At 39.5% G+C, this 10,976-nt stretch overlaps 1 protein-coding gene across 1 annotated transcript; it reads right to left on the reverse strand.

The window, feature by feature from the left end:
• Positions 1-3,405: 3,405 nt before the first annotated feature.
• Positions 3,406-10,771, reverse strand: CXCL9 (C-X-C motif chemokine ligand 9). Its single transcript, XM_027598881.1, is given in 5 exon segments — positions 3,406-5,572; positions 5,575-5,631; positions 6,662-6,746; positions 8,727-8,853; positions 10,648-10,771. Coding segments are annotated over 5 exon segments (378 nt in total). The 5' UTR covers positions 10,712-10,771; the 3' UTR covers positions 3,406-5,527.
• Positions 10,772-10,976: the final 205 nt, after the last annotated feature.

Raw genomic sequence — 10,976 nt, forward strand, 5'->3', positions numbered from 1 at the left:
ATAGTGGAAGGATTTCAGTGTGTCCAGGAACATTCTGGGATGGAGTCCTGGGTGGATTGGGAAAGCAAGATTTGAATCATGAATTGGGTGGGAGTCAGATGGGGGTGAGGGGTGAGGGGAGCCGATGAATAAAAGAGCATCAGCAAAGCTGAAGGCAGAAGTGAGCATGGTAAGTTTAAATGATAGTGGTAAGAGTAGTTGAGATTGATTTGGGAAAGGCCTGGAAGATAATTTAGGGTGAAGCATATGTCATTTAAGTAAAAAAAAAAAATACATATTAAGTACTTCCGAAGTGCCGGACCCTGTGGATGCAGTGGTGAACAAAGTTTTCTGTAGTCAAGAAACTTAAATTAGTGTTTGTGGTAGGGTGGGGCCAGGCAATAACCACATAAATATTTTTAAAGGTAATTTCAGATTGTGATGAAGTTTGACTGACTTATCAGATTGTGATAAAAGAGAATGAAACAGATTATAGTTCCCAGATCTTTAAAATTGTGTGTCCTTCTAGATAAAATTATAACAGGCATCCTCTGCATGTGTGTTTTATTCTTTTGTTAGGTTATGTTTGCATTCTTAGTATTAACTTGCATATGAATTTCTTAGTAGGAATCTTTTAAAGCCACTTGCCCATTTTGTGAAGGTTGGCTCAGTTAGCACTCTATTTTATAATCCTCATAATCCCGGTTCTTGTTCGGAGTTAGCTAGACAAGATCGTGCCCACATGAGTGGCGATCCATTATTGCTATGCTGGAAGTGACTGAGTGAGGGCATGTATCAATGCCTTCCATCCAAAAAGTGGATGTCTCACTTTTTCCACAGGAAATCTCCACGTGACACATGACCACCTGACAAATGCTCTTGAGCGAAGCTGCCAATATCAACTGCTGGGTTCAGATTTAGAGAAAATCTTTAGCTCTTTCTTGTTTTTTTTTTTTTTTTAGGAAAAATGTTATGAATATTGTCATTTCATCCATTCCAGAGGGTGTACACGCCTGACTTTGGAAAGCATTACAAAAGAGAGGGTCCCAGGATGGCTATTTCATTAAGATTGAGAAGGGACCGAGACCCTGGGACGTGACATTTGAGCTGAAGCTCAAACAATGAGGCAGGAACAGTCACACAAAGAAGAAGGCACAGGCGATCAGGGAAGCAGAAGCTATCTGAGCATGACGGGGATAAAAGGTTTACTATAGAATCAGATCTCACACAGATGAGGAAGGATCTTTGGAAGTAAAAGTCTGGGAGCATATTCAGGGAATTGGAGAAAGAGTCACTGATCAATCCTTCAGGAGCACTGGTACAGCTAGACAAATCAGAGCTTGTGAGAAAATCCAAGAAGCCCAACCCGTCCAGTGAGACTGCTCGGGGCCCATGGGAAGCTGTCACTTTTGTGTAACCCCTGCTTCTGTGGGTGCACTTCCAAGTATCCGCTGGAGGGTTTGGGACCATTGTTAGTCATAAGGCCAGCAGTCATCGAAGATGAAGGGAACACAGAGGAGAGCAAGGGCAAGCTGGAATCCCCTGGATGCCACTGTGTCTGTCATTATATCTAATCAAGAGTAATGGCCATCCCCTCACTTCCATCTTCCAAATCTCACACAAGTGCCTCTTTGGTTAATTCTGACTTAGAACTACATGGGGAGGAAGATTCCTGGAAAGAGAGTTCCCAGGTTAACCAAGTTGATACAGCACAACCCAGCACGACAGGGAACAGCATGTGCAAGGGCCATGAGAAGAAAATGAACTCAGTGTGCTTGAGAGATGGAAAGGTGAGGCTGAGGCTCAGTAAGCAAAGGGGAGGGTGGAGGGAGATGGTCAGAAAAGCAGGCGGAGCCTAAAGTCATATAGGGCTCTGTAGGCCCTGGTATGTTGGATTTAATTATAAATTACAGTATTTTAAGCAAAGGGGTGGTATCCTAGGAGCTGTGCTTTGAAAGGATCATTCTGGCCATCAGAATGGTAAGGAAGCAAGAGAAAAGTTGATTAAAAGAGACAGGAGGGAAAATAGGAGGCTATTATAGTCCAGGAAAAGGACAATCAATAATGGTCTGGACTATGAGTATAAAAATATAGATACAGAGAACTTGTCAGGTGAGCTTTTTGCCTCATTTTTCCAACATACTTTTTTCAGTCCTGGGAATGTCTCTCTGTGTATGAGATGTGGAACTCTCTGTTGCAAGGAAGGTACAGCAGAAGCGAGTGGTCACAGAAGGTTGGGACTGACATTGAGTACTTTCTATGCATCAGATCTATGCTGGGCCCATTCCTCACAACAATCCTGAATGAGCGAACTGGTGCACGGGGAGGTTAAACAGTATACTTGAACCAAGGTCATATAGATAATAAGTGGTGGGCTTCTGATCTTAACCCAGGTATCTCAGAATCCAGAATCTTAGTTCTTTCCACGGCATCCTGTAGTCTCTCAGGTTAAGGCCCTTGCAGGGAGTCATGTCCATTGTCAGCAGCTGCTACCTGCCCAAACTTCACACCTTTCTGGCTGTCTCTAAAGTGTACCTCAAATGGACAAGGCTGATTATTCTTTGTACATTTTCAACCTTCTTAGTCCACACTGCATAATATCTCCAACTTAGTTTCCTGGACCCTTAAAGAACTTATCCTATGTTTAGATCTCCACTAAAACTACTTGAGGCTTTATAATATTTAAATATATATATACTTTCAGGGCACCTGAATGGCTCAGTGGTTGAGCGTCTGCCTTTGGCTCAGGTCATGATCCCAGGGTCCTGGGATTGAGCCCCACATTGGGCTCCCTGCTCAGCAGAGAGCCTGCTTCTCCCTCTCCCCCCGCTTGTGCTCTCTGTCTGTCTCTCTGTCAAATAAATAAATGAACAATCTTTAAAAAAAATAAATATATATACTTTCAGAATATGGAAAAGAGGGCATCTTTTGTTTCCTGGGTATATATCTCATTGGAATAGCATTATCTTTCAGGATTAGGAAATAAATTGCATTCTATATAACTCTTCATTGTTGTCATATTTTCAATTGAAGTTTTTCTTCTGTTCCCAAAGAGCTCTTTACAGGGCTTCCATGGGCGCCTGGGTGTCAGTAGTTTAAGCAGCTGCCTTCAGCTCAGGTCATTATCCCAGGGGCCTGGGATCGAGTCCCACATCAGGCTCCCCACTCAGTGGGGAGTCTGCTTCTCCCTCTCCCTCTGAACCTCCTCCCTGCTTGTGCTCTCTCTGTCTCAAATAAATGAATAAAATCTTAAAAAAACAAATGAATAAATAAACAAACAAATAAATAAAAATATGTCTTTCTCTCGATTATACCCTATCTTAGATGGAAGAAAGTGAATAAGGACATGTAAGAATTACTGTTAAATGTGTAATAGTTGAGGTACATATTTAAGACACTAAAACATATCAGTATTTGTTTTCTGATCAATGGTCTATTTATTGATACTATTGTCTTTTAATAAAGAAAATATTTGAAAGTACAAGTTATATATGCCAAAACTGCTTTGAACTTATTAATTATTGCTTAGAGAGTATACATGTATATATATAAGTAATGAATGATTATCATGTCATATGTGTCATAGGTACTTAGTCAAAGATGTGGTCTCTGGTTATTTGTTATGTACTATCCACTTTACCTGTGAGACACACGGTAACTGGGTCACAGACTCTCAAACTATGGAATGTTTGGAGTTTTCAGGGGTTACATATTGAAGGAGCTAGAGTTTCACGATTAGACAAGATGCTGTTTGGATGGGATCACCTCTAGGCAGCATTAAAAATCACATGCAGTGTAAGAAGTGACAAAATCTGGCAAAGTAGGTGTAAGTTTAAATTCTGGCCAAAGATGTTCTCTCCTACACAATTCACTGAGCCTCCTCTTCAAGAGGGTTTCCAAGCCCTGTTGAAGCTAACTGGGCACCGGCCATGTCTCCACTAACAGGATTTGCTGCTCCCTCCAGCTCTTGGTATCTTAATACCCACACTTCCTCGTGAGACGTGGTGTGGTAATTGATAATCACAATACTTTACAAACTGAAACAGATTAAATGGACAATGAAATTTATATTTACTTACAATGAGTTTTCAAAAGGCACTTGGTGGCTTTCTTGTCAGACATAGAAAACTGAGGCTTGTCAGAAATGGTACTGAAGGAATTTTTGTACTGGGTGGGGAAAGGTTGGACAATAAAGCTCCTTCCTACTGTAAGATTCTATGATTCTTGGTATCCTGCACTACTTTCTGAAAACAGTTCAGAATATCCTGTGTTTTAAACATTTTCTTCCTATTTGTTGGAAAGGCTAAGTTAACATCCTGTCATAAGGCAAGAATGTTGCATCACCTCTTATTCCTGTAGTGACAATGGCCTGAAGATAATGAGTAAAAGAGGTTACCAGGGGTTAGACAATATGGTGTAGCCAATATAGCCAATTCCTGTTCTGAGGAGATGGTCTGGTTGCCCTCCTACCTGTAAAAACTGCAACTGAGGAATTATTCAAAACCTAGTTTACAGTCTACTAGGCATGGTGACAGAGTCAAGGAAATTAACTGTGGCCCCCTGCCCTCAAGGAGCTGACAATCTGATTGGAGAAATAGAATAAGCATGCAAAAAAAGTATTAGAAAACAGTTAAGTGCTCACCTGTGTGATACAGAACACAAGTGAAACTGGAGTTTTAAGATAATTCAAATGTCCAGAAAGTTTTCTTTAAGAGACAGGATTAAACTGAGCCAAAGACTGGGTCAAACTAGGATGAATTGGGAGAAGAAGGCATTCCTGTGGAGTACTGGGGAAAGAGTGAAGAAGAGTGGACAGGCCCAGGTGAATGAGGACATGACCTGTGTAGCAGAGACAGTGAAGAACAGGCTTGATGGAAGCAAAGGTGAATAGTAAGAAGTACAATGGTGAGCCTGGAGAGGCAAGATGGAGTCCCATGTCCTCCAAAGCTGGATATAAGGTTCTGAAAGCCAAGTGCTAGTGTTCTTCAATGGTGGTCCCCAGAAACAACCAGCATGGGTCTCTCAGATACACTGTGAGGTCTGTAGGCAGATTTGAACACAGATGCTGGATGGCCATGGCAGCTTGATGAGGTCCAGCTCGATTCCAAACTGCTTGGCTTCCTAGCATGTGGACAGGCTGGGGCTTGCTGACACATGCCTCAGCATATTCTCTGGAGGCTTGAATTTGTGGCCTGGGAAGTACAGGACTGCTCTTCCAGCCAGCTGTTGTGTGTGGAATGTGACTGTACAGGATGTGATCGTGTGCGCATTTGTCCGGATGTGGGTGTTAGGATTGTGGTCTCCAGCGTGATGGAATTCAGTTGGTTAGAGGTGGAAGAAGAAAGTCAAACTATAGCCTTTAACAATTCCTAGCATTTGGATTTTAAAAGCAACTTTCTAGCTTTAATTACAATTTCACAACGATGCTTAAACTTCTCTAGTCAAAAAAAAAAACTTATGTATTAAGATGTCATCCCCTTTTGGAATTATTTCAGTATAATTAAAAAGAAGCTTTTTAACACATAGCACTTGTTAGTAAAGTGGTTGCTTATGTGGTCTTCTTTTGATGAGGATGTTGAGATTTTTTAACTTTAAAACTTTCTTGCTTTTTTGATATCTTTTCCCTTTCTTCTGCTTTTTCTTTTGGCTGACCTGTGAGGAGAAAGAAAACAAGAGTAACGTTCCTTTATCTTACCATTTTTCCTTCCTTATATTATATTTGGACTCTCCAGACTGTGTGTGTGGTTTTTTTTTTTTTTAATCTTCAAAAATGGTTTAAAGTTGCCTCCCTCTCAAAGGGGCTCCTTTTGATTCTCTCTACTTTACTGACTTTGAGGAGGAGGACATTAGCCTCCTAATGGTCTTCTTTTGTTTATTCTCCTGGCTTATTATTGCCCTTACTTCAACTCTGCTTGTCCAAACTACAACCTTCTGAGGCTAGTACTATTATCATCCCACTCTTTACAGAGGAGGAGACTGGGGCTTGGAGAAGGTGGCTTGCCCAAAGTTGCACAGCTATATGTGGCAGAACCACTAGACCATCAGACTCCAGAAGCCAAGCTCCTGGCTTTGTCCTGGGCTGCTTTTCTACCTCAGTCTCTTCATTCCCTTCACACAAACTCCAGCCACATTACTTGCGGCTCTCTGAAGTGAGTAAGCTCTCATGATGCCATGCTTCTTTTTTGTGCTGTCCTTACCCTCTTGGTGAACTACTTATCCTTCAAGACCCTAATCATATGAAAAGTCTTCCTTAACACTTTCTCCCTGCCCCTCCTTCTGGCAAGGAAAAGGATTACTCCTTCTATGATCTTCAAGATTCTGGTACATATCTTTATATTTCTCACATTGTACTATAACTGTTAGCACATCTGCTACAGCAGGAAGGGACCCATAGCTTATTACCTTTCCATCTTCAGTGTCTTCCTTTCAATTCAATACATATATATTTTATTGAATAAGAAAGGTAAGCTCCCTCTCCTCATGGAAAACACTTCTGGTGGGGTATATAGACAAGTGATACTATATGCAGAAATACAATTATACTTCATGGTGATGACATTATTCTAGAAAGTAGGAGCACAATAATATAAAAAAATGTATTCTTAAAGTAACTACATAGATTCTTTGTCTTTGAAAGTTAATTTCTAAAAGAAAGAAAATTTTGTTTGTTCTGGTCACTGACCTGTTTTTCCCACTTTTGAATCAATTCTTTCACATCTGTTGAATCTGGGTTTAGACATGTTTGAACCCCATTCTTCATTGTTGCACTGCCAAAGAAATAGCACGAGATTTTTTTTTTTTTACTTTCAATACTTTCAATGCCTCATCTTACCCCCAGAATTCAATCCCCCAATTAGAATGTATTTGTGTCATCACAATAAGCATCTGAGACTTCCAGTCTTCCTTCTTGCCTTTTTGTTTTATTAGTGAGTGAGGGGACTTAGATAAATTTCTAGAACACACACCCTAAATTATTTAAATTAAAAAAAATCACATGAGCATTTCCAACATCATTAAATATTCTTTGAAAATACACAGTTTTTAAAAAGATTTTATTTATTTATTTGACAGAGAGAGAGAAACAGAGAGAGAGAGCACAAGCAGGGGGAACGGCAGGCAGAGGGAGAGGGAGAAGCAGGCTCCCTGAGGAGCAGGGAGCCCGATGTGGGGCTCGATCCCAGGCCCCTGGGATCATGACCTGAGCCAAGGCAGTCGCTTAACCAACTGAGCCACCCAGGCGCCCTGAAAATACACATTTAATGGCTACATAATATTCCGCTGGAAGGCTACATGAGATTTTATCTAATTAGTCCCTGACTGTTACATTTCTAAGACACCAATGTTTTTATTATTATAAAAATAATTAAAGCAATATTTATTATTATAAAAAAATTAAAAATCCAATAGGTACATGCAATGAGAGAGGCTTATAGCTAAAGATAATATTAGTTCTGCTGTGGTGAAAATAGCCATTTATGTTTAAGTGAAGAAGCAAAATAGAAAAGTTGTCAATATACCTTTTTTTTTCAGAAAATATGAAAATCAGCATGAGGTCTGCTAAACTTTATTTTTTTTTTTAAGATTTATTTATTTGACAGAGAAACACAGTGAGGGAGGGAACACAAGCAGGGGGAGTGGGAGAGGGAGAAGCAGACTTCCTGCGGAGCAGGGAGCCCGATGTGGGGCTCGATCCCAGGACCCTGGGATCATGACCTGAGCCGAAGGCAGATGCTTAACCGACTGAGCCACCCAGGCGCCCCTCTGATAAACTTTCTAATGAAATTCCTTAAAACATAAAATTTTTTTTAAGACATGATTAACAGACTGGTTGACTATTTTAAATTACTTATAGCAGACTGTCCAGGAATAATTAAAAATTTTTTTCTTTAATTTTTCTGTATAATCTGAAAGTAAGAATAGCCATTCTATAGATCAGCCTTAATTTAGGTTTCAAAAGATTGAAACTAGCAATTCTAATCTTTGAAAAGGTTATTATTTTTAAGCTTTTATTTAAATTCCAGTTAACATACAGTGTAATATTAGTTTCAGGTGTACCATGTAGTGATTCAACACTTCCATATAACACCCCATGAAAGTTATTATTAAAGACACAATACTGCCATAGTTACATTTCGATTTCAATAGCAAAAAATTGGAAATAATCTACACTTCTACACTTAGGCATTGCTCATATAGATTATGGTACACCCATATGACGGAATATAATTTGGCCATTAGGAATGACATTATTAGAAAAAATGATATTACAGAAGATTTACTGACGTGGGGAAATGTTCATGATATAGTGTTAATGAAAAAGCGGACTATTTAAAAAGAGTATGTAACATATACTTTTATTTTTATGTTTATATACATTATGTATGTATATGTACATATATGTTGTATCTATATATGTACACAAATGCAAACAAGGGAGATTTGGAAGACTATAGGCCAAGGGGTGACCAGTATTTGTCACTGGTGGTAGAAGTATAAATGATTTCTATTTTCTTCTTTTGAGTTATCTGCATTAAATATTTCTACACACTTGGTGATATATTATCCTTGGTTTAATGTCTACCAGAAATTGCTTGTTGTTTAGAAGAAAAAAAGTAGACCACATTTATGGAGGGGCAACCATCTGAATTTTAAGTGTCTATATGGGGAGGGTCCTAAGGGTAATATCACACATAAATTTCATGTTCCTGCCAATATGGTACATGCGTGTTGGATGAGTTTTTACTTACATGATTTCAGTTTTCTCACAATAAGAGCTTGGGGCAAATTGTTTAAGGTCCTTTAAGAATTTTGACTGGATTGTTCTTTGGCTGGTGGTGATGCAGGAACAGCGTCTATTCCTCATTGTTGGGGTTCCTAAGGGAAAGAAAAACAGTAGAGAAAAAGGGAAGGAAAAGAAAAAAACATTGATTTAAGGCAATGTCTCAATTTAGGTGATCCGTCAAAATAATACATTTGACTTAGTCATGATTATTACTGTCATTTACTGAGTATGTTTGTTGGGGAAGGTGATAAAAAAATAAAGTTACCACCAATTGACCTGTGAGCTGGACCTGGGCCCTTGAAGACTTCTCTTCCTCTCCCCTGTCCTTACAGTGTGGGTTCCACTTGCCTTTCTGGCTCCCAGAGGCTGCTCCTCGGACATAGCCTTGAGATGGTGACATGATGTTGAAAATACCAACCCTGAATACATGACTAAGGCCAGTTAGGGCCTCTTTATAAGTTTTTAAGATTTGGTGGGCAGGAGATCCCCCTCAAATGGGGATCCATTTGTTTTGCTGCTGCTCAAGACAAGTCCATATGTAAGTTTCCTTTGCTATTATTAAAACTGCCACCTACCAACCTGGAGTCACCTCTTTTTTGGTCTCTCCCTGCCCTGTGAGTAAAAGGGCCAGTTTTAGATTACACCAGAAAAGCTCCTGAAAAAAGTTGTGAACCTACACTGTTAATCATTACCACAAACTTTTGAAAGAGGTATTATCTCCATTTTACAGATAAAGAAGCTAAGGTTCAAAGAAGTTATATAAAGAACAAGGTCATTCAGCATTTAGGGGGCAGGTGCAGGGTTTCAGCTCAGGTTTTTTTGAGTCCAAATGCACTGCTCTTAACTATCATATCTTACAATCGTAGGAAAGGAGATTTTCACAGTATATAATAAATGCCTATCACAGGTCAGACACACAGACACTGATTTATGTGTGCAATGTGGGCCACAATTTCTTAAACAACTTCCAAAACCATTTATTATCTGGCCTTAGTGTAATGGAGTTGGTGTGGCTTTGGACAGAAAGCTCTACTTATAATAACCAATTACAACCACCAACCTCATTCTCCCCACTGCCTTGTTTTTTGATAGTACTTTAAACTCTTAAAACCTCTTTGAAATACACTATCTTCATTCCTTAATTCTTTTTTTTTAAAGACTTATTTATTTATTTTATTTGACAGAGAGAGACACAGTGAGAGAGGGAACACAAGGAGGGGGAGCAGAAGAGGGAGAAGCAGGCCTCCTGCTGAGCAGGGAGCCCGATGCAGGGCTCGATCCCAGAACCCTGGGATCATGACCTGAGCCGAAGGCAGAAGCTTAACAACTGAGACACCCAGGCGCCCTCATTCCTTAATTCTTTAATTCATTCAACATATATTAATTCAGCGCTTACTATATGCCACACGTGTGATTGGTAGAAAAAGCGTAACTATAAAGTCTCCATTTTACAGCTGAGGAGACTGAAATCTAGAAAAGTTCGTTAATTTGCCCACAGGTGGTTAGAAAACAGATTTGGGATCTCTCTGATTATTGGACCCTTAATTGGTTAACCACAGGGACATACTTATCAAGAAACAATATCAGGGTTACAAAAATAATTTAAGAGACAAACTCTTTGATCTCATTACCACCCAGTTCAGCAAACATTTACTGAACACTTACTACATGCCAGGAATTCACATACTTAGACTTAGAAGATTTATGTTTGACTTAGCAGGTCTTAGATATGAACTTTGGATAATGAACTACATCACCGAGAAGTTTTTATGAATGACATATCACTTTCTGACGCATGCAATCAACTTTATTGGGCAAATCAAGAGACTTTTATAGCAATTCACATTTCTGACTTTACTAACCTAATATAACTCAGAACCCCTTACCTTGACCTCCAATCAGAGTCAGGAAGATGATACTCAACAAAAGAGGAACACCACCTTTCTTCATAGTGGTAGAATGGAGTTCTACTTAATCACTCCTGTATTGGATTTCACGCCTGAAGATTTCTTTAGAGAACATGCTCTTGCGAATCATATTTATTTGGGAAATCCATTTCCCTCCTAAACTCTGATTGGCTGGTGTTCTTAGCTGACTTTCCTAAACTGACCACAAACCTAACTGTGCTGGGGGAAACCCTACTCTCAGATCCAAGGGAATTTCTGCATGTTTTATTTCCATTTCATATAAATGGGTAGTTTACAGTAAGGATGTG

The sequence above is a fragment of the Zalophus californianus genome, chromosome 2 (genome assembly GCF_009762305.2).
Source record: "Zalophus californianus isolate mZalCal1 chromosome 2, mZalCal1.pri.v2, whole genome shotgun sequence".
Classification (NCBI taxonomy): domain Eukaryota; kingdom Metazoa; phylum Chordata; class Mammalia; order Carnivora; family Otariidae; genus Zalophus; species Zalophus californianus.